The 23,083-nt window shown below is 38.8% G+C and overlaps 2 protein-coding genes across 4 annotated transcripts; both read right to left on the bottom strand.

Annotated features, from left to right (window-relative positions):
• Positions 1-1,073: 1,073 nt before the first annotated feature.
• Positions 1,074-13,584, bottom strand: LOC116307906 (uncharacterized). Of its 2 annotated transcripts, XM_089028597.1 has the most exons (6): positions 13,339-13,584; positions 7,829-7,894; positions 6,570-6,914; positions 5,696-5,848; positions 3,873-4,001; positions 1,074-3,333 (listed from the first exon to the last, which is right to left on the bottom strand). In XM_089028597.1, exons 1-6 carry the CDS (start codon positions 13,483-13,485, stop codon positions 3,280-3,282), a joined length of 894 nt encoding a protein of 297 aa, XP_088884723.1. In that variant the 5' UTR covers positions 13,486-13,584; the 3' UTR covers positions 1,074-3,279. The 2 variants fall into 2 exon arrangements, 1 of the variants encoding a protein (XP_088884723.1); XR_016119507.1 differs by lacking the exons at positions 1,074-3,333; positions 3,873-4,001; positions 5,696-5,848; positions 6,570-6,914; positions 13,339-13,584 and adding an exon at positions 8,263-9,783.
• Positions 13,585-14,051: 467 nt separating this feature from the next.
• Positions 14,052-23,006, bottom strand: LOC116307905 (membrane-spanning 4-domains subfamily A member 8). Of its 2 annotated transcripts, none has more exons than XM_089028596.1 (7): positions 22,521-23,006; positions 21,087-21,152; positions 20,084-20,395; positions 18,872-19,024; positions 17,895-17,969; positions 15,784-15,878; positions 14,052-15,153 (listed from the first exon to the last, which is right to left on the bottom strand). In XM_089028596.1, the coding sequence occupies exons 1-6, from the start codon at positions 22,665-22,667 to the stop codon at positions 15,828-15,830; spliced, it is 804 nt and encodes a 267-aa protein (XP_088884722.1). In that variant the 5' UTR covers positions 22,668-23,006; the 3' UTR covers positions 14,052-15,153; positions 15,784-15,827. The 2 variants fall into 2 exon arrangements, with proteins under 2 accessions (XP_088884722.1, XP_088884721.1); XM_089028595.1 differs by having other exon boundaries at positions 15,784-15,881; positions 22,521-23,004.
• Between the last annotated feature and the right edge of the window lie 77 nt (positions 23,007-23,083).

Below are 23,083 nucleotides of genomic sequence, written 5' to 3'. Positions count from 1 at the left end.
ATACTTATTTTGATAGGTATGCCCAATTATTTATGTTGGCCAGTTATACTCACTGTATTTAACTGTAATAATGTAAATAACTTAAACGGCTCGGTGGCACAGTGGTAAGTGCTTCCGACTTTAGTAACTCCCAATTCATCAGCAGTTTAAAATTGAACCCTGACTAAGGGGTAAAATTCTTAAGGTGGAAAAACCTATGCTAGAAATAGTTTTTCCCCTGTAAATATGGGAATCTGAACTTAAAAATGCTGGTGCCTGCTTGATAAAGTGTTTCTAATTAATGATCTGTGATGGATCTTGATGGATTCTTACAAAATTAAAGGTAGGCCTTATCAGTGATTCTGTAATATGCAATGACCGTGGATCAAGCATGACCGTGGATCAACCATGACCCTGGATCAACCATGACCCTGGATCAACCATGACCCTGGATCAACCATGAACCTGGATCATCCATGACCCTGGATCATCCATGACCCTGGATCATCCATGACCCTGGATCAACAATGACCCATGATCATTCATGACCCTGGATCAACCATGACGCTGGATCATTCATGACCCTGGATCATCCATGACCCTGGATCAATCATGACCGTGGATCAAGCATGACCGTGGATCATCCATGACCCTGGATCAACCATGACCCTTGATCAACCATGACCCTGGATCAACCATGATCCTGGATCAATCATGACCCTGGATTATCCATGACCCTGGATTAACAATGATCCTGAATCAACCATGAACCTGTATCAACCATGACCCTGAATCAACCATGACCCTAGATCAACCATGACCCTAGATCAACCATGACCCTGGATCAACCCTGACCCTGGATCAATCAATGACTCCTGATGAAACATAAACCCGATTCAACTTATACCCTTCATCAAGTGGCTCTGACCCTGAACTAACAATGATCCTAGAGCAAATACAACCTTGAATTAGCCACGATCCACAGATCAAACACACCGCAAATCAACTATGACTAATAGTCTGATAAAGAAAAGTAAAATATAAATTCTTGGTTTCACATTAACAATCCAACAAAAACTATAAAAACAAGAATATCGTGATACATTGCATTTAATGCTAACCATGTGAATCATTTTTGAAGATGGCGCCGCCCTAACGGGCCATTAAACACGAATACATATTAAGAAATCAAATTAAAGTGCAATGCGTAAAGTATGACCACGTTCAATGTATTCGTATACTTCTATGCACAGGCTTTTTGCTGTGAAACAAGCTTTTAAAAGTCTGAGGAGCACGGGTAGCGTAGCAGTGAGAGCGCTCGCCTCTCACCAATGCAACCTGGGTTTGATCCTCGGAATCGTCGTAGGTCGTAGTGAGTAGAGTTTGTTGGTTCTCTCCTGTGCTTCGAGGGTTTTTCTCCAGGTTCTCCGGTTTTCCTCCCTCCGCAAAAATCAATATTTAAATTCTTATTCAACCTAGAAGGGCCCAGATGAAAATTACTCTGTTTAATTCTAGTTACCCACTACCAAATTGTGTTTTTTTTCTTAATTGGTGAAACCAACGTACAAAAGCGGGTGCATAAAATGCGAATACATTAAATGTGACCATACTTTTGCGCGTTGCGCTGTACCAATATTACAGTTAAACCACCTATAGCGTGAACACGTAGAGGTCATTAATGACTTTGTTTTTGGATTCTTGATTTCATTATTCGATTCGAAGATTCATTAATGAAAACGAATCTTCAATATCCAAAAAAAAATTAAAAAAATAAATAAAAAAAATTGAAAATTCGATTAACTTGGCTTGTAGGTTCTTGTTTATAGCGCAAACAGAAGGTAAGTCATTAATATTACATGTTCCTAGTTGTTTTTGCATTTCAGTTGCATATATGCTTGGCTTTTGTAAATGCCAGGCTTTGAAGATTCGTTTTCAATAATGCATGTTCGAATCGAATAATGAAATCAAGAATCCAAAAATAAAGTCATTAATGACCTCTACGTGTTCACGCTTGAGGTGTTTTGACTGTAATATATTGTTAGATTTTATGACAAATATTAAAAAAATAAAAAATATTTAAGACCAGTCTTTTATAACCATTGATGTTGAGGTTGATCTGGACTATGGGAGTGACTGGAAGAATCGTGTCTTTGCATCAAAGCAAGACGAATGGTGAACTTGAAACGATATAGACAAAAAAATGGCCTTTAACATTGCAAGCTCACAAGCTCACGTCTCGCTTCGATGTAATGTCATGGCTAACTTTCAAGATGGCGCTGGGAACTGTGAAAGGGACAATTAAGGGAAGTGAAGGATATAGCACCACATGGCCAGTCCTGGATGTGATGCCATTTCGGGAGGAATATTAAAATGGAACGAAATTATAGTCCAGTTATAAAAATGCAGGAAACGTTCTCTAACTAAAATACTTAGTTGGTATTTTGCTGTGCACAGCGGCGGCATTATACTATTTAGCAATTAGTCCTCAAGCCCGAATGGACTATGAGTCAATAGCCTAGCTATAGGAGGCCAAAGGTGGCTGAACAGGCTATTGACTCATAGGTCATGAAGGCGAGATGACTAATTGTCTTAGTCAAATCCAGCTAGTCGGTCGATACATAGATGCAAACAAGTTTTGAACGAAAGTAACATCAATGTTTTGGCTTTAAAAACAGGCACTGTTCGCTACTAGTAGGCTATAACTTATAGATAAGTAGTACAGTAGCTCATCCAATCAGAATGCAGTATTGATGATAGACCGCTAGTTGGATTTGACTATAATTAGATTATTAAGCTTAACTTTGGCATTCACTATACCTACTGTATAAGTGGTACTCCATGTAAATATAGTAACATAAGTTTACCCCGGGGGGGGGGGGGGGGGGTACTCCCCTATATTTGCTATACGGGTATGTGCCGCCCTATAGGGTATGATTTTTCGGCTTTTGGGTCTGGGGTAGGGTATCATTTTTGGACATTTTGTCTGGGATAGGGTATCATTTAATCTGGGATAGGGTTAACGATTTGGTCATTTTTAATTTTGTCTGACGCTTTCTTCCGGCACAAAAACAATAAAAAAGTTAGTAAATATTGATTGCAATCTGTTGAAAAACCGCCTTTTCCATCTTTTCCGTCTGGGATAGGGTGTATAATTCTTAGTTTTAGTCTTGGGTAGGGTATGCAAAATCAAAATTTTAGGTCTGGGATAGGGTCAGGGTTTTAAGGTTCTGGCGGCACACCCCTCCCCCAGGAAGTTTACCCAGCATATATACATAGAAACTAAAGGCCTTTGCTAACGAACTATTCATTGGAGTTATAAGGAGGAGGCTGATCTCCCTGCTTGTTCACAGGACCCTGTAAAACATACAAAGAATTACCAAACATTGACAATAAACAGACAGATGACCATCGTTATAACAATCACAAGTACTTCGCCTTTTAGGATTTCGGATCTGGGATTTAGTGTCACAAATCTACATGTAGTATGACTCACACTCCTTCAGGCCTGACTGTATGTGATTATAGAGAGTATAGATCCCATGAAGTCGGCCGGAATGCAGGTCAATTTGGACGACATGACAATAGGTTTCCAATTCTCATGAGATTGAAATTCTTTTGTTTTGTCCTCCAAATTGAGCTGCTTTGATTTTAGATACAAGGGGGGTCATCCAAAGTCACATGCCAGGGGTCTATTGAGTATTCATACTTTGCTCCGAGAGAGTAAAAAATAATTAACTGGCAATAAAGATGGAAGCTAGCTAGTAGAGAACCTAATAAAAACTTTAAGCTCATTATTGATAAAGTTATTTTCAAAGGTACACTTTGGGTGTAAAATTTACCCTTTTATCATTACCAAGATCCAATCAGCTACTCGTGACATTTAAATTGAATACCTGGAAAGCTTGTTGGGGTTGTTGCACACCATAAGCTCCTGCACCACCTTGACTACTTGCAGGGTAAGCCTGGAAGGCCTGCATTGGCTGTCCATGTTGGGGTATCCCCTGAGGAGATGTGACAAATGTCTGCCAGAAAAAAAGGGATACATCTAAATTGCAATTTGAACCTTAATATCAAATTGATCCATGATAGCTTTAGGAAGGTAGGAGTAGCTTTGAGCTGAGAGGGTGTGTGTGTGAGTTGAGTTTGATAAATATTGTCTCCCTTGCAACTAGGGTTTTTTCTGCGTTGTGTTGAGTGTTGTGTGTTCTAAATAATGAATGTAGTTGGCAGTGCAAGTGAAGCGAACCTCTCGCAAGAGACTTATACAATAAACAGGAAGCGATGGTCGTAAAATATGTTTTTTTAAATATTAGTATACAAGTGAACTTGTTTTGAGTAAGTGAAAAGAAAAGCTTTTCATAGTGTATTATTCTCTCCAGGGTTTTATCTGTAGGTTAATACCAGTTTTTCCTCCCTCCACAAAAAAAACTTTTAAATTCCAATTAATATTTTATTAGATGAATATCCACTCTGTAGAGATTTTCCTTTGTATATTTATCATTATTGAGAATTTTAAAATCAAAAAGCTTAATAAGCTAAATTATTAAGATTTTCAGCATTCTGCGAACTCAGTAGATACTAGCTACACTAGCTAGCTACATGCTAAATTTGGTTTTTCACTGCCGTCAGTCAAATATAATCAGTCAGTACCTTTTATGTTCTTCATGACTAGTGGCAGTAAAAAATTCACAACAAGCCGTTGAAATGTCTCAGTTTGCAGAATATAGTTCTGTTCTTCATGACTAGTGGCAGTAAAAAAAAAATTCACAACAAGCCGTTGAAATGTCTAAGTTTGCAGAATATAGTTCTGTTCTTCATGACTGCGGTGGCAGTAAAAAAAAATTCACAACAAGCTGTTGAAATGTCATAGTTGGCAGAATATATAGAGGATATTACATGGGCGCGCGGAGATACGAATTTTATCTTCGAGTGTTGAAAAGATCTCTCACGAGTGAGCGTAGCGAACGAGTGAGAGATTTTCAACACGAGAAGATAAAATTCGTATCTCCAAGCGGCCATGTAATATTCTGTTTATCATATAATTATCAATGAAGTATGTTTTGGCTTTTTCAGGCAATTCTTTCCGTGTATTTTTGAATAGCCATCACAATGGTGTTATCTTCACACGTGAAAATAACATGTTAATTTCACGTGTGAAGATATCAATTTTTCGAAATAGAGAAAAATAGATATTTCATTGGTAATTATATAATAAATATAGTTCTGTTCTTCATGACTAGTGGCAGTAAAAAAAATTCAAAACAACCGTTGAAATGACTTAGTTCACAGAATATAGTTCTGTCCTTCATGACTATGTGGCAGTAAAAAAATTCAAAACAACCGTTGAAATGTCTCAGTTCACAGAATATAGTTCTGTTCTTCATGACTAGTGGCAGTAAAAAACAAATTCAAAACAACCGTTGAAATGTCTTAGTTATCACAGAATATAGTTCTGTTCTTCATGACTAGTGGCAGTAAAAAACAAATTCTAAACAAGCCATTGAAATGTCTCAGTTCACAGAATATAGTTCTGTTCTTCATGACTAGTGGCAGTAAAAAACAAATTCTAAACAAGCCATTGAAATGTCTCAGTTATCACAGAATATAGTTCTGTTCTTCATGACTAGTGGCAGTAAAAAACAAATTCTAAACAAGCCATTGAAATGTCTCAGTTTGCAGAATATAGTAAATCACATTTTTATTTCTAAAAGCTGACCTGGGGTTGTGTATTCTGCATGACTGGCAGAACCTGTCCTGGATAGGTACTGACTGTCTGAACAGTAGTTCCAGCAGAGATCATACCACCATGAGGGTTCACAACAAGGACATTACCACCTGGCTGCTGAATGTAGGCAACTTGCTGTCGAGCCTGCAAAAATATTCATCATAAGATTGTAGTATAAGTCATCATATGATCATGTGATAACAGTATTAACCTTTCATATAATAACCGTATTAACTTATCATACTATAACAGTATTAAACCTATCATATGATAACAGTATTAACCTTCATACAGTCCTATAAAAATAATGTTTATTAAAAACTTTGCTGATGTTTTGGACATTGGTCTGTCAATGGAGTAAAAGAGAAAAATGAACAGAAAAATAGCAGAGTTTATAGTTAGTGCAAGGCTAGGAGTAAAAAAATGACCAAAATAGCATGTGCATAGCCAAGTGTTTATCTTGGGGCCAGGGAAGATTAAAGCCAATTTTTCTCCGACCCTACAAGGAACGCCAGGCTATGCAAGCTATACAATGTACAGGAAAGATGAAAAGGAAACAGATAGCATGATACAATGATACAAGAAACGGAACAAAATGTATTAATATAAAGAAAGAAATGCCGTAATTCGTCATGATTGAGACTCATTATTTCTTTAAATACTCAAAATTCCTATGGGATGAATTATTTAAAAGTTGAATAATAAAATAACTTTTGTGCAAAAAGCCTAATGACTAGCTACTTTCCTATGCAAATATTCTTAGCATAATCACACATTCGCAACACTAATACATATAGTCTAATGGCAGCCCTCATATCATATCAGTCAGTACATGTATATATGCACTTGATATTATGGTCATCACCTGAATCGTAGGGCCAGTACAGCAGCAGGCATTGCAGCCATAAATGGAAGATGCAAGAGCCACAAAGAACTCCACCACAGCAAGAATTAGCATAAGAGAACAGATTGCTGCACCAGTTTGAGCAGTGGAGTAGCTCATTCCGTAATAGCCATAGCTATAGCCATAGTAACGGTAGTAACAGTCATCATTATTATAACCATAGGTCGCATACCTATGAGGGTTCCTGTCTATATACTGAGGGCAACGAAGGCGTTGTGCAAACTCATTCAGGACAACAGAATATAGGATCACCATCACACCAGCCTCCACACAGGCTGTCACGGCAAAACCAATCATTATTCCAATCTGAAAGAAATAATATAAAAAACAGTATGAATCATCTATTACGCCATTTTGAGAATCGATAACTACTTAATCAATCTTTTAATAAAAATGTAGGTTTAAGTTTATACAATTTATTCATTAAATTGATTAAAATAAATATCTAAAGGTATATTGAGAATCAATAACCAATCAGCTCCCAAAACACTCAGCCATGCCTCATGATTCTCTTGCTTCTCAGTGCTGATAGATACAGCTCCCAGAGTGCAATTCGTGTAGGAAGTTGCATGATCTCGACTACATTTGGAATTTATAGGTAAGAGTAAAAAAGGCATGTTCAAATTTGAGAACTTTCAAAACATATAGATCTATCAATTCTGAATCGGCAAGAAGGTTGCGTAATTTCTTGTTTATAATATTTACATTCAACAACATTCTGCAACATAATTGGGACTCTACAGAGTACAGTTTGGGATTTTTGAATTAAAATTGTAAAAAATTAAAATTAAATTAAATTAAACAAAATAAAATAAAATTAAATGAAGTAAAATTAAATCAAATTAAATTTGTTAAATTGAATTAAATTAAATTAAACAAAATAAAATAAAGTAAAGTAAAGTAAAGTAAAGTAAAGTAAAGTAAAGTAAAGTAAAGTAAAGTAAAGTAAAGTAAAGTAAAGTAAAGTAAAGTAAAGTAAAGTAAAGTAAAGTAAAGTAAAGTAAAGTAAAGTAAAGTAAAGTAAAGTAAAGTAAAGTAAAGTAAAGTAAAGTAAAGTAAAGTAAAGTAAAATAAAATAAAATAAAAATTTAAAAAAAAAAAAATTGTCCTGTTGTCCAATCCGGATCAAGTAATTTTGTTGATATATATATAATAATAATGATAATCATCGTCGTCGTGGTTGAGCTATATAATCATATACATGAGCAATACATTCTTACCAGGCAGTTGTTAGGACTGTTATTCGATTTTGCCCCAAGGAAAGCAAATAAACCAGTCAGTCCAACCTAAACATTAAAGCAAAATACCATATAAAATACCAAATTGGAGTTCGATTCGGTGTATGATCTGCATGTCGTATATCAAAATTTCTAGCTAAATGTAAGCTTAAAGCTTATATGACCTCTTATATATTTCTAACGATAATATCTATAGGTTTCATGGACTTAATATACTGTAAGCTCATGTCAATCGAACAATAAGCGTTGTTATGGCGATAAATAAATACTTTCAGGATACAAAATCTAAAGTTTTGCAACGAATTGCGCCAGTTTCGCCCCGTTGCACTTTCGACCCGGTAAGTTCGACCCGCAACATAATCAAGTTCGACCCGGTACAATTTCGACTAGCATCAAAATGTTTCTTTCTTGCTTACTGTTGTAACTTAGAGTCGAAAATAAGGATTAACTACTGCTTTCATTTAACACAACAAGGAACACATGGCGGTCCGCCATTACACTCAATCCTCTCTGTCATGTCCCGTATGTAGAATCATGACGTCATCCATAGACAGGATATGACACTCCCTCCCCCTCAGGCTCGATGCCATGCCCAAACCCAAACAAAAACAACAAACTACAATGTCACTGTCTTTTATCTTCCCAGTCCTATTGTTCATAATCCCGTAGGTATGCTGGCTGCCTTCTCTCTCTTCTGGGGTATCGTTCATGTGGCACAGCTACCGCCCCTGTACAGGCAACCGCATCACAACTTGTGGTAGGCCGCTCTTCGACGTTGCTTGGAAGGGGCTCTGTAGCTAGAGTGACAACATCCCTTGGTGACTGCAGCATGACATGGTTATCCTGTCCTTCTTCTTCTATCACCTTCTGTTCTCCATCCTTGACAACCTCTTGGGTTATAACCACCGAGTCCCCCTGTGGAGGCGATCCGGTGGCTTTCTCGGGATGCCGACTACGCACATGGTCTATGTGTCTGCGTACTCCCTGGCCATCCACTAGGGTAACTGTGTAGGACAACGGGCCTGTAGTTTCCTGAATTACCCCGGGGATCCAGCGTAACCCGCTTCCAAAATTCCGGACATACACTGGGTTGCCAACTGTGAACACGCGTGGGTGGGCTTGACGGTCATGTACTTCCTTCATCTTGCTCTGTTTTTGTTGAACCTTTCCTTGTAGGTTTGGATGTAGCAAGTCTAGTCTACATCGCAACTTGCGTCCCATCAATGCTTCCACTGGAGACTTCCCAGTTGTTGTCTGAGGTGTTATCCTGTAGTTGAATAACAACTTCTGAAGTCGAGTCTCAATGCTATCTCCTCGCACTTTCTTTAGTCCTTCCTTTATGGTCTGTACTGCTCTTTCGGCTAAGCCATTAGTTGCGGGATGGTAAGGTGCGGACGTGACATGCACTATACCGTTCTGAGTCAAGAATTCCTCCATCTCTTGACTAGTGAAGTTAGACCCGTTATCAGAGACAACCACCTCCGGTAGCCCGTGAGTTGCAAACATCGCCCGAAGCTTAGATATGGTGGCAGCCGAGGTGGTGGAGCTCATAATCTCTGCATTAATCCATTTGGAATGGGCATCAACAACAACCAAGAACATTTGGCCCATAAATGGACCTGCGTAATCCATGTGTAGTCGTTTCCATGGTTGGTCCGGCCACTCCCAGGGGTGCAAGGGAGCTGCCGCCAGTGCCTTACGGTGTACTTGACAGGTTTCACATTGTTGGACTAAGTTCTCTAAGTCCTTATCCATAGACGGCCACCACACATAGCTATGTGCTAATCCTTTCATACGGTTAATACCTGGATGTGCTTGATGCAGCTCCTTCAACACCTGCTCTCTCCCTACTGGTGGAATCACGACTCGCGCACCCCAAAGCACACATCCCTCGTGCACGCTCAACTCCAACTTCTTTGTCTGGTATGGCCTCATCAATGGATCATCCAAGGTGCTATCGTCAGGCCATCCTCGTAAAAGGTATTCCTTTACATGTGCTAGCACCGGGTCACGTTGGGTCCAGGTACGTATCTGCTCCGCTGTTAAGGGGAACCCCTCCAGCTCTTGAATGAGAAGTACTCTGTCCTCTTCCTGCACTTGCCGACTTACTGGTAAGGGTAATCTGCTGAAAGCATCCGCATTTCCGTTCTCTTTTCCCGCTCAGTACTGGATGGTGTAATCATAACCTCTTAGGGTCACAGCCCATCTTTGGACTCTTGGTGAGGCGGTGGTTGGCACCTGCTTTTTTTCATTGAACAATGTCTCGAGGGGCTTGTGGTCTGTCAAGATCCTAAAATGGCGTCCATACAAATACTTGTGGAATTTCTTCAGGCCGAATATGACGCCCAGTCCTTCTCGATCTAATTGTGAGTAGTTCTTCTCAGCTGCGTTAAGGGTTCTGGATGCAAATGCAATAGGTTTATCAGCACCGTCAGCCATGCGGTGTGACAGCACCGCTCCGACGCCGTAAGGGGAAGCATCGCACTGTAATACAAGCTCTTGATCTGGGTCATAATGGACTAACACATCTGCAGACATGATCAGCTCCTTAGACTTCTCAAAACTCTCCTGTTGTTCCCTTCCCCATTTCCAAAGTTCCTCGCTTCGCAATAACTTATGCAACGGTGCTAGGGTGGTTGCTAACCTCGGTAGGAACCGATTGTAGTAGTTCAGCAGTCCCAAGTAGGCTTTCAGCTCAGAGACATCATTAGGTGCCCTTGCTTCTGTCAGTGCTTGCACCTTGTCTTTCACAGGGTGGATTCCCTGTGCGTCTATCACATGACCAAGGTATGTGACACTCTCAGCCAGGTAAACACACTTACTTTCCTTTAGCCTTAAGCCTGCTTCCTCCAGCTTGAATAACACTTGTTCTAGGATTTGCAAATGTTCTGCATCATTGGCTCCTGTGACCAAGATATCATCAATGTAGACTGCCACCCGGGGAATTCCTCGTAGGATACCCTCAATGGTCCTCTGGAATATGGCTGGGGCACTGGACACCCCAAAAGGAAGTCGGGTATAGGTGAACAATCCTCGATGGGTATTGATTGTTACGTACTGTGATGACTCTTCATTTAACAGTAACTGTTGATAAGCATGGCTTAGATCTAACTTGGAAAATTTCTGCCCTCCAGCCAATTTGGCTGCGATATCATCAAACGTGGGAAGTGGGAACTGATCAAGCTTTGAGGCTTGGTTTACTGTAACCTTATAGTCCCCGCACAACCTTATGGACCCATCTGGCTTTAACACAGGAACCACTGGGGCAGCCCAGTCAGAAAACTGGACTGGTTTGAGGATGTCTGTTGACACAAGCCTGTCAATTTCGGCCTCTACCTTCCCCTTCATTGCATAGGGCAAGGACCTGGGTTTGAAAAACTTGGGCATGGCAGTGGGGTCCACATTTATCTTAGCAGTAACCCCTTTTATGGTACCCAGTTCCTCCTTGAAGAGGTCACCATGTTTTTTTAATACCCCTCCTAGGGATTCTGGCAAGGGCTGTTCTTTTATCTGGTTCACAGTCATGACTGAAAGACCCTGTATAATGTCTCTTCCTAAAAGCAGTGGGCCTCCCCCCTTGGTAACATGAACTTCTGCTTTTCTTACTTGACCATTGTACTTTAGCTCTAGGGCAACTGTTCCCAATACCTTTACTCTCTGACCTGTGTACGACTTGAGCCTTAATGGCGATGGCTGTAATTTAGGTACCTTCCCTCCAAACATGCCCTTGATTGTTTCTTCATCTATCAAGGTGACCGGGCACCCAGTGTCTAGCTCAAACTCCAAGGGTGCAAAAGGGGTTGCATTTCCCTTCACTTCTACCACAACTATGATGGGTTTCCCCTTGGTATCACTAATGTGATTCATGTTTTTCTCAATTCCTGGGTCCTCAAACTCTAGGTCATCTTCTTCTACTAGGTTACAGTTCCTGGATCTGTGTCTCTCCCGACACATGGCCTTTGTGTGCCCCCTCCTTTTACAGGAAAAACACTGTTCATTCTTAAATGGGCATTTAAAGGGGGGATGTGAGCCCCCACACCGGAAACATTCTTTACTTGATTTCTCATCTCTACTACTAGGTTTTTCTTTCTTGCCTTGAGGAGAATCCTGACCTTTGGCACCCCTACCATACATTTTATTGACATTAACACTTGGGGTAGCACCTGGGGTATTAAGGCTAACCTTATGTAACTCCTGTAAATCTCTGCTCGTGGTCTCCATAGCTATAGCTATGCTCATGGCCTTTTCGAAGGATAGAGTTGTCTCCCCCAGGAGTTTCTTTTGGATCTGGTCATCATTCACCCCCACTACTAGTTTGTCTCTCAACATGGTATTAAGGGTATCACCGAAATTACAGTACTTACTCAGGCTTCGCAATTCTGCCACATATTCGTGTACTGTTTCCCCTTCTTTCCTCATCCGAGTGTGAAACTTGTACCTCTGTACAATCTCTGACGGTTTCGGCGTGCGATGGTCCTGGACCAGTTTGACTATTTCCTTGAATGACTTCTCGGCAGGAGATGTTGGATGACAAAGACTTTTTATCAAGGCGTAGGTTTTTTCTCCTGCTGTTGTCAGCAATATAGCCCTCTTTTTATCTTCATCCTTGATGTCGTTGGCTCTGAAATAATGGCCCATTACTTCGATATAATCCTCCCATGTCTGTGCGTTGGGATCGAACTTGTTTAGGCTACCGTACACCGCCGCCATGACTTCCCTCGACGAATTTCCTCTGGATTTTAAATTCCTTAGCGCTGTAATTTCCCTTACAGATCACTACCCTGGTTCCTCTTCGGATCCCGTCCTCGTCGCCAATTTATGTTGTAACTTAGAGTCGAAAATAAGGATTAACTACTGCTTTCACTTAACACAACAAGGAACACATGGCGGTCCGCCATTACACTCAATCCTCTCTGTCATGTCCCGTATGTAGAATCATGACGTCATCCATAGACAGGATATGACACTTATCATGAGGTTGAGATGTGTTTTCAAATGATGTAGAAGTCTGCTATTTAAATATATTTACCCATTTTGTGAACGAACCTTTGTGAACACGCTGACCGTGTAGGCAGAACTGAACGAGTATTTACTTACTATTTCTCATTGAAATTACTTCAAGTTTCAGGAAAAATATAACTACATGGACAATCGAAAAAACTCGACGAAAAAAAAAGAAAGTATTAGTGATTGAAAGAGCGGAGGTTTATGTATAAGGCATGTAACGGGTCGAACTTGATTGTATTGCGGGTCGAATATTACCGGGTCGAAAGTGCAACGGGGCGAAACTAGCGGTACCTTTGCAACAACATGATTAAAATTTTGGCCTAAAAATTGCTCGAAAAACCTTTCGCACGGCCGATTAAAATGGACTAAGAGAGTATAGTATATCTCAAACTTTTGTTTGTCGGCAATCTTATAACGATGTATCGACAAAAATAAGGATATTCTTTCGACCTCTTCGCGAGGTTTAACGAGCGAACAGTACTTACCCATATCCCAACCCATATTCCACAGGAAACATACGAAATCCAGTGGTGAAGTGCCGCATAACTAGCGATGGCCAGTAGAATCATGAGAATTCCCACAATAAACTGCGTTACTCCGAGTACTCGGATCCCCATTGCTCGATAAGCCATGGTGATGTTCGAATTTTACTTCCGCAAACAAAAGAAAATGGAGACGTCTTGCTCAAACTACGTTTTAGCTTCTCTTTTAATTTGACGTTTGTTTTGATGTCTCCGATCGGCTCCAACTCGGAACGATTCGGAACGATTTCGGCTTAGTTACGCCATAGGGAGACCAATTTACATTAAAGTGAATGGTTAAAATAAAATCGGAAAAACTAAATAGATTTTTTTTTTAATTCGAAGTCAAAATTCTCGAATTGAACTCGAATATAAAAATATATTTATATACTTAGATTTTCCGATTTTATTTTCACAATTACTTTAATCTGAATTGGGATCCCTGTGGTTACACGAGTGTTAATCAGTTGCCGTTCGGTATACTTTTGGAATAATCTAACGCAGGGAGCCCGTTGGCAATAAAAAAGAAAAAGAAAAAGAAAAGAGAGAGAGAGAGAAAGGAAGGAATGAAGGAAGGAAGGGAGGGAGGGAGAGAGGGAGGGAGAGATTTTGAAACAAGAAGTAACTGAGTAATTCATTATGTAAAATATATACAAACATTAAAAAAAGTAAATTAATAAATTTTAAATTAATTTTAATAAAAAGTCACCAAGTAAAAAATTCACAAAATAAAACTTCAAAGTATAAAAAGTAATTCATTAATAGAGATATGTGCCGAGGGATCCAAGCTAGGAAAGTGAGTCCAAGTAGTGACCACACGCAATTAAATATATGAATATTAACTAAAAGTTGGCTACAGGAACAGCATAGCATAGCTCTGAGTCGGGAAGTGTGGTGGGGTGGGGCTAATCTGGGGAACCAGGATCCCCAGCCAGGGATTTCAGGTACATACCACCTACAATACTTTTTCTCTTATTTATACAGTAGGTATAAAGGTTTCTTGTTTTAGGAGTTTTTGAGATCCCAAGCATTCCTGACCTTTTGTAGCCTTCATATAGTGGGGCTCAATCCCCCAGGAGCACAGCAACCCAGGCTAGAACTTTGGGGTATATTGGTATAGATGGAAAAAAATTGAAAATAAGTGGTATTTTGACACCCTCTCCCAACCCACCCCCCAACCCCAGCCCCCTTGCCGAGTCTCAAAAATTTAAAATTGGGGATAAAGAAGTCCCTTAGTTAGCTAGGACACATGGACAGGAAAATCAGAATTCCAGCTCTGAAAATGTGCTAAATACGACTGCATCAGTATGCTTATAATGAAAAACATTATAAATGTATAAATATGGAAGATCCCTACAAATTTGGGTTGTGAACAACATTTTAAATTGCAGTATTGTTATTACATTATAATAGACCTTTTCGACTTTAATAGTCATTATCTCCTAGTTATAGCCTCCCCACAGGCTACTCCATATTAATTTTATTCTCCAGAAAGTAATTGGGGTTCCTGTGTCAAGTATATGGCAGAGAAGAACTGTGGATCTTCTTTTTGTTTTCTTTTTTCTCTCCCCTTCCCCCTCAGTTTATTCTCCTCTCCACAGGAAGCCCTAGGAGTCTAAAGGAGATGCTTGTGGAGGAGGCTATAAGGTGCATATGTGCAATTATTATATTCATTGTGTATTTGAGTAAAAAAATGTGCTTTGTCAGTAATAACTCAAATCTAAAAAAATACATAATTCAATAAATAAATAACCAATAACATGATCCATAAATAATTCACTGTGGAAAGAAAAAAGAAAGAAAAAGTTAATAAAGTATGGACAACGAGCAAATTATTATAATAATTGATTAAATCAAAAGTGATGAAACATAACATTACTATGAGACAAGTAATAAGGAAAGAGAAGAGAAGAGAAAGGAAGAGAAAAGGAAGGAGAGGGGAACAGGGAAAAGAAGAGAGAGAGCAGAGACCACCGATAGAGAAGAGAGAGAAGAGAAGAGAATGAGAAGAGAAGAGAAGAGAAAGACAGAAGAGAGGAAAAGAGAAGAATAGAGAAAAGAGGAAAGAAAAGAGAGGGAGTGGAGAAAGAGAAAGAGAGATTAAGAAGAGAAGAGAAGAGAAGAGGAGAGAAGGGAAAAGAAGTGAAGAGAAGTGAAGTGGAGAAAAAAAAAAAGAGGAGAGGAGCGAAGGGAAGGGAAGGGAAGGGAAAGGAAGGGAAGGGAAGAGGAGAGGAGAGGAGAAGAGGAGAGGAGAGGAGAGGAGAGGAGAGGAGGGAGAAGTGAAGAGGAAAGGGAAAGGGAAAGGGAAAGGGAAAGGAAACATGCATATACAAGTCTGGTACTTTTAGTTAAAATAGTTTCATTTGTTACATCAGACTTAGCCATATTCACAGGTAGTATACTACATACCACATTGACAGACATGCATGCTCAACACATTGCCATCATGATAACTACTGCTGTGGTGTCGTGCCACCCGCATATGGAGGAGGGGGGAAATATCCCTGCTAAAAATAAAAATGAAAAGAATAGATTGATAAATTCATGACTCAATCAAAGTTTGAATAATAAATTTGCATCATCTTAGATTTTCTGATTGGAAAGGTTGGGCGTGCATATTAACTACCTAATTCTTACTAAATTTTGTGGGTTCTTAATTTTGCAAATTTGGGAGCTGAATTTCGCCAGTATTAATTTCAAAATTTAAGTAAAAGTGTATTAATTAGAGGGTTTACAGTCATTTCACACACGGACCATTTCGCCCACGCCAATTCGCCCACGCATAAAATCATCGCTACCACTTGGAAATTACCAAAACAGAACTTCGATGAGACTTGTTAAAAAGAAGCATAGTCTCTTGAAAGACATTTGTATATGATTTTGAAGCATATTTGGAGCGATCATTTCATGATACGATCAGTGAAAGTGGAGATCTAAACGCGACCAAGGACAGCGTTCACTTAATAGCTACCATATTGAGTCCGTTTCTACCAACTTATGACTCGGATGACTTTATTTCCCCATACTCTAATCTATGAACTGTGTGCTTTGGGTAGCTTTATCATTCTTTATCATTTTTTAACTTGCCAAAGTTCGAGAAAAATACAAAATACCTTATGCGCGAAACATCGATCGACAAGCGACGCCATATTGTTTTCGTGTAAGCAACAAGCTTTCTAGTCGTTTACTGACGCTTTCTTTACCTAGAATCCATTAGACTTTATTCTTTTCACTAATAAAGTTAAAGGAAAAGATATGGTGCTTTGAGATGGGAGATGTCGTGTGTTGCTGAATCTGACATCTACAAAAAATATTAGACAAGCTTTTAGACAAGCTCACGAAAACAATATGGCGTCGTTTGTCGATCGATGTTTCGCGGAAGGTATTTTGGTTTTTCTCACTCTAACCTTGGCAAGTCAGAAGCAATAATATTAAATATGTCCTAAACATTCGATTTTTCGATGAAGAAGAAGGATATTGTAATGTTTTCAACAAACTACTCTACGGAGACTAAAAACCTATTGGTAGCGAAAAGACTCCGGCCTATGAAACACCGTAAACTGAGCTCGATCGTTCCACTCAATCGTTAAGTTTTTGGCGTTCACATCAGATATTAAATGGCCTCAAATTTATTGCAGATAAAGTCACTAGATCATTTCGTCTTAGTTTTTTAGTGCAAATAATAAAGTCTAATGGATTTCAAGAAAAGAAAGTGTCAGTAAACGACTAGGAAAAGCTTGTTGATTACACGAAAACAATATGGCGTCGCTTGTCGATCGATGTTTCGCGCATAAGGTATTTTGTATTTTTCTCGAACTTTGGCAAGTAAAAAATAATAAAGAATGATAAAGCTACCCAAAACACACATTTCATAGATTAGAGTATAGGAAAATAGGGAAATAAAGTCATCCGACTCATAAGTTGGTAGAAACGGACTCGATATGGCAGCTAAGTGAACGCTGTCCTTGGTCGCGTTTAGATCTCTACTTTCAATGATCGTATCGTGAAATGATCGCTCCAAATATGCTTCAAAATCATTTACAAATGTTTTTCAAGAGGCTATGTTTCTTTTTAACAAGTCTCATCGAAGTTTTGTTTTGGTAATTTCCTATGGTAGCGAAAGGACTTCATGATGGTAGCGAAAGGACTCCGGGTGGTAGCGAACCGGCGGTAGTGAAAGTGCGTGGTAGCGAAACGACCGGTATTCGTATAAAAAGTTCGCGTTTTGAAGTCTTGAGCTTAAGCGTCAAGTAGGGTTGGTAGGTACCGGTTGGTAAATCACGAACTACTTTTTTTTAGTCATGGTAACATTTCTTAAAGTGATTCTACACGTGGGCGAATTGGCGTGGGCGAAATGGTCCGTGGGCGAAATGACTGGTTACCAATTAGAGTACTAAAATGTTTAAGCGAAAATTGGGAAAATGAGTACTCTACACAAAAATTAGTAAGACGAACTAGGTAAATACAAATTTTTAAGTACATGTACATAAGGTAAATACAACTTATGAACATAGTCTTACATGTTGCACAGTTTGTATGCCAGGCTGTACTGGGTAGCTGTTCTGGAAGGTCTGCACCCCACCAGAAGGAATCATCTGCAATAATCAGTAAATTACATTTACAGTATAAACACAAACATTTACAGTCTTCCTATTTCAGAAAAGATTGCTAAAGGCAGTAAAAAAAACTAGTACAGTAGTGGCGCAGGTAACAGGGTTGAGCTGAAAGCAATGAGAAGGCACCTCTGCCAGCCGTCATATATACAGTCCATGTATGATCCCGGAGCAAAGCTCTATCCAGTTTGAATTAGTTAGTAGTCAGTTTCAGAGAAGGAAGGAAAAATTGAAAAAACTCTCAGAGTTAGAGAAAAGCAACCAACTCAGCTAACATGTGGTGACTGGAATTCAAACCCCGGACTTCAGATGCGAGAGGTCATTATTTTACCATGCCACCATCCTGACTCCCACAATAAGGATGCATCAAGTCCTGAGCTAGGTCATTACAAGATCCAAGAATAGCTGGAATGGCTGGTTTCTTCTTGATAATAAAATTTAGTAAAAATACACAGGTGATTATTGAAAATCTCGCGCCCTGATTGGTCGAGAAACTCACACTATCATATGATAATCACCTCCAGCGATAATCCAAAATGGCGGCCAGCCACTTTGTTGCTTAACCAGAAAAAAATCTCTCTTGTGTTCTTTTTTTTTCTTTTTTTGAAAGAATCACCTGTGTATGTAATTATACTGAAACAGTTATTTGCCTCAGCCTCAGTGAATATCAGGGAATATTTACCTTGCCACTTGAAGACTTACGTCTCAGTAAATATTTCCCGATATTCACAATGCCTTCGGCGAATAAATGTTAAACAATGCGGATTAACAGTGGATTCCACAGAGTGGCTCTTCTTCCACTGGATTCCAATTGGAATTTAGAAGTTGATGTTTGTGGAGGGAGGAATGCTGGAGAAGCAGATAATATTTTATAAATTTCAAACCTGTGGATTTCCAGTTTGCAAGACCATTGGCTGTCCAGGATAAGTAGTAAATGTCTGGACAGTACTACCAGGTGGTAAAACCGTACCATGTGAAGAACTGAGGACTGTAACATTCTGCCCTGGTTGGTTCAGGTAAGTCACTTGCTGGTTTGCCTAGATGGAAAAAAGAAATATCAGTTGTACAGCTTTTAACAGCCTGCGCCCAGTTGTTCAAAGCATAAATTATTAGTGTCAATCCTTAAGATTAACTCTTAATAAGAGACGACTTGCACTAACAGGTCACGTAACCCCAATCCACCTTAAAATGAGGAAATGAGTCAAAATGAACTCCAGAAATGAAAAGATCACCTCAAATTTAGCAAGAGGTGAAGTTTCAGCTCGAAATATTGACTGTTAAAGAAATGACATTACTTATAAAATCAAACCTTTTACAAGGATTTGTATGGGAAAAGTGCATGTTGACTGGTAATCTGTTGCCATCCAGCACATTTTCCCATACAAATCCTTATAAAACATTCAATTTCATATCTAATATCATTTCTCCTGTTTTGCTTATTTTGAGCTAAGACTCCACCTCCCTACTAATGCTGAGATGCTCTTTTCATTTCTGTTTTATATCTTGACAAAACTGCTCCTTTAAAGGGAGGTAGGGTCATGTAACCTGTTAGTGCAAGTTGTCTATTCCTAGACAGACAATAGCATAGCAAGCTGGGGTGTTACAGTATCTCCAAAACGTATGTTTAACTAAACCTGTGGATATGGTGCCCCCTATGCTCAGACCTTGCTATGCCACTGCCTCTTACAGAGTTAATTAACAATAAACAGGCCCAGCTTTAATTAAATTTCCCTGATGTTATTTGATGGTGAAGTCTTTAATTAACAATTATTCAACAAAGGCAAAGTGATTATCAATGAATATTTAAGTCTTCGAGCGGTGAGGTAAATATTAAATGATAATCGCTGAACCCAAGTGGAATAATTGTGTTTAATAGTATAATTTTAGACTTGAAATTCTGAGCAAAGATGAAATTCAGGATAAAAAAGGTTTTAGTATTATATTACTTCTTGCTGCTCTGGCAAACCTTGTAAAGCCTCATGATCGCCACTCGAGCAGTGATTATTGTCTCAGAATCACTGGCTGCTAGACCAATCACAGTGCATGAAACTCTATATTCAAGTCTAAAATTACACCAAATTGCAATTTATTATTACCTGGACAACACCAGCTGTAGTAGTAGTACCACAACAGCTAGCATTACAGCCATAAACTGATGAAGTGAGAGCAACAAAGAACTCGACTAAAGCAAGGATGAGGAGTATAGCACCAACTCCTGCCCCGACTTTAGCTAAGCTATAGGAAATGTTTTCCTCATAACCATAGAGACGGCAATCAAGGTCAGTCCCTTTTCCATGTTCTCCGCAGCGAATTCGTTGAGAAAATTCAGACAATGCAATGCAATATATGATAAACATGATGCCGGTAAAGACACAGGCTGTTGCACTGAAACCAATCATTAATCCAATCTGCAAGACAAAACAATGAATTAAAAATGTAACATTTTATATAATGCACACTGTAGTCACCTTGCTGACACGGATTAATGAAACCTAAACTACTGTACTCTGATTGGATTTCTGAATTTTTTGGAGTAGGCGGTCCATAAGTCTCATATAGCTGACTTTGATCCGATACAAGGAAAAGAAGGTATTTTATAGAAAAGAAAAAGTAGCTGGCGGTTAACTTCAAAGCAATTGCTGAAGGGGGGAGGGGTGGGTTGAAGGGGCATGTGCCTCTCTGTACAGGCCCCCCCAACAATTTAAGAAACTTCAGTTCCTGAAATATGTTATTTAATTTATGGTATAAAAAGAATAATAACTTGAATAACCTCTTAATATTTAAAAAAAAAGTTAAAAATAAAATAAAATAAAATAAAATAAAATAAAATGAAGTGAAGTGAAGTGAAGTGAAGTGAAGTGAAGTGAAGTGAAGTGAAGTGAAGTGAAGTGAAGTGAAGTGAAGTGAAGTGAAGTGAAGTGAAGTGAAGTGAAGTGAAGTGAAGTGAAGTGAAGTGAAGTGAAGTGAAGTGAAGTGAAGTGAAGTGAAGTGAAGTGAAGTGAAGCGAAATAAAATACAATAAAATATGAGAAATGGTTTGTGAAATTTTCATATAATATGTCCCTTCAACCACAACAAAATAATATTGTCATATCTTACCAAACAAGTGTTGGGCCTGTCATCAGACTTTGATCCAAGATAACCAAATACACCAGTCAAGATGACCTGAAATCACCAGACCAAATAGTTTTATCACGAATACAAATGCATAAATTACTTGGATTCGTCCATAATAATAATTGTATTACGCTGCTGTCACAGATTGGCATGAGGACTTTATATTTTGTTACTTACGGTAGTCCTCATTTACACGAGGAATGATTAGTTTCCTAGGCATTGGCTGTTAGTATAGTCCGTCACACAACGCTCACTATACCTACTTTAATTAAGTGTAGAGAGTAGAGTGATCCACAGTAAATCCATGAAACACTAATTACTAAATAGTACAAAATAGTGCTAGTTAAACAATAGAAAATAATGGAATTTGCATTGAAATTGTGCTATTGAGTATTACTAAAGTTTCACGGATTTACTGTGGTCACTCTACTTGTGTGACTAATAGCAGCTGCAACTCGAGGCTAGGGGTATTGTTTCAATTGACCAAAATTTTGAATAAGATTCATGACTTCTCCTAGTTGTTTTATAAACTTCTTTGCATGATACTACATACCAATAAAAATAAAAACTAGCATACAAGTGCTAAAAACAACTTTTTTTTTGTTACATTACATCTGAATACCTAACACAATTTTGCCCTACCAGGTGATGAGTTAGGCGGGTAGGTTGACTACAATAATTTTAACCATTCAAACGTTATATAAAATTGCACTAAATAGATAGCTTTACTATGTCACAGTGGCTATTTTTCTGGTAACCGTACGCCGACTTAAAATTTCTATTCGTGCGGATATTTCAATATTTTGATATTGTTTTAAATATGACAAATATCGCACAGCATCCCAGCGAATTCACTTCGTGGCTGAGTGATTAGGTTCAGGGTTAGGTTTGGGATCTAGGCATTGTAATAACATTTGGTGTCAAGAGTTCAATCTAGCCTGCCTTTGAATTTTGTTTCTAAGTGAGGAGAACCAAAATTCTCGAAAAAGTCTCGAAAATATCCGTAAGAATAGAATTTGCAAGTCGGCGTACGGTTACCGTTCGAATAGCCAATGCCTAATATGTTGAAGGATTATAATTTCCCAAAAACAAATTGTAAGTAAAGTATTTAAAAAAAAAGATAACAAATACAAATCTGAAATGTTGAGAGTTTCATTTGTTCTTATGCGTAAATCATAAGCTATCATTCGCAAAGTAAGCCAAAGATTATTTTTGGCATCATTACATCACTAATTGAAAACGTCGTTCAAAAACGAGTGCTATGATGGAGAGTTATATTAATATTTTTCATAGGATACAATTACCCTTGTTTACACTTTATCTGGCACTTCAACATTTACATACACTTTTAGATATAGATGGCAGTATATTAACTTATATATATAGAGATGATATAATCGTGGTATATATACGCACCCAAGTTCCGATCCACAGCCCACAAGCACTAAAAGAACTCCAGTGATGTACCGCGGCCATAGCACAAATTCCGAACACCACCATCAGTACCCCTATAAAAATCTGTATCAGGCCAAGAGATCGAAGGCCACTGGGACGGTACACCATAGCTGCTGCTTAATGACGATGGCGATAATGAAAACAAGATGGCGATCGATTTTTACTCTGAGGTGACCTCGTTCGTTTGCGTTCTGCGTAACCAAGGTGGTCCCCGGGGGGTCACTAGTACAGGGAGCCCAACAAGGAGCCACTTAGTATGGGGACCAACGGCTTACGAAGAAGGAAAAGCCAGCTTAAAGTGTAGATGGGAGTAAATAATAATTATCATCCAATAAGAATTATTTTATTTTATTATATTTCCTCTAATTAATATTTTATTCTTTTTTGTTTCTATGCCCGTCCCTGTTCCTCTGTATGCAGCACCTGATTGGGCAGTATGGTGTGGCATTTTGTTCCCGCTAACTACTCGGTCGAAGTATCTATAGCACTGAAATGACTATCTATATTTAATAATTTTTATTTCA

The sequence above is a fragment of the Actinia tenebrosa genome, unplaced genomic scaffold (assembly GCF_029948245.1).
Source record: "Actinia tenebrosa isolate PJP-AT-01 unplaced genomic scaffold, QUT_ActTen_1.0 PGA_scaffold13__45_contigs__length_12533684, whole genome shotgun sequence".
Classification (NCBI taxonomy): Eukaryota; Metazoa; Cnidaria; class Anthozoa; order Actiniaria; family Actiniidae; genus Actinia; species Actinia tenebrosa.
This window is presented reverse-complemented; position numbering and strand designations above follow the sequence as displayed.

What these genes read in the sequence shown, in the direction of transcription:
- LOC116307905 (XM_089028595.1), bottom strand. Translation starts at nt 22,667, where the DNA reads ATGGTGTACCGTCCCAGTGGCCTTCGATCTCTTGGCCTGATACAGATT. An exon ending in GGCTGTGGATCGGAACTTGG is followed by an intron (nt 21,153 to 22,520) that starts GTGCGTATATAT and finishes TGGTGATTTCAG; the next exon opens with GTCATCTTGACTGGTGTATT. An exon ending in TGCAAACTGGAAATCCACAG is followed by an intron (nt 17,970 to 18,871) that starts GTTTGAAATTTA and finishes TGATTATTGCAG; the next exon opens with ATGATTCCTTCTGGTGGGGT.
- LOC116307906 (XM_089028597.1), bottom strand. Translation starts at nt 13,485, where the DNA reads ATGGCTTATCGAGCAATGGGGATCCGAGTACTCGGAGTAACGCAGTTT. An exon ending in ACAGTCCTAACAACTGCCTG is followed by an intron (nt 6,915 to 7,828) that starts GTAAGAATGTAT and finishes TATTTCTTTCAG; the next exon opens with ATTGGAATAATGATTGGTTT. An exon ending in GTACTGGCCCTACGATTCAG is followed by an intron (nt 5,849 to 6,569) that starts GTGATGACCATA and finishes ATATTTTTGCAG; the next exon opens with GCTCGACAGCAAGTTGCCTA.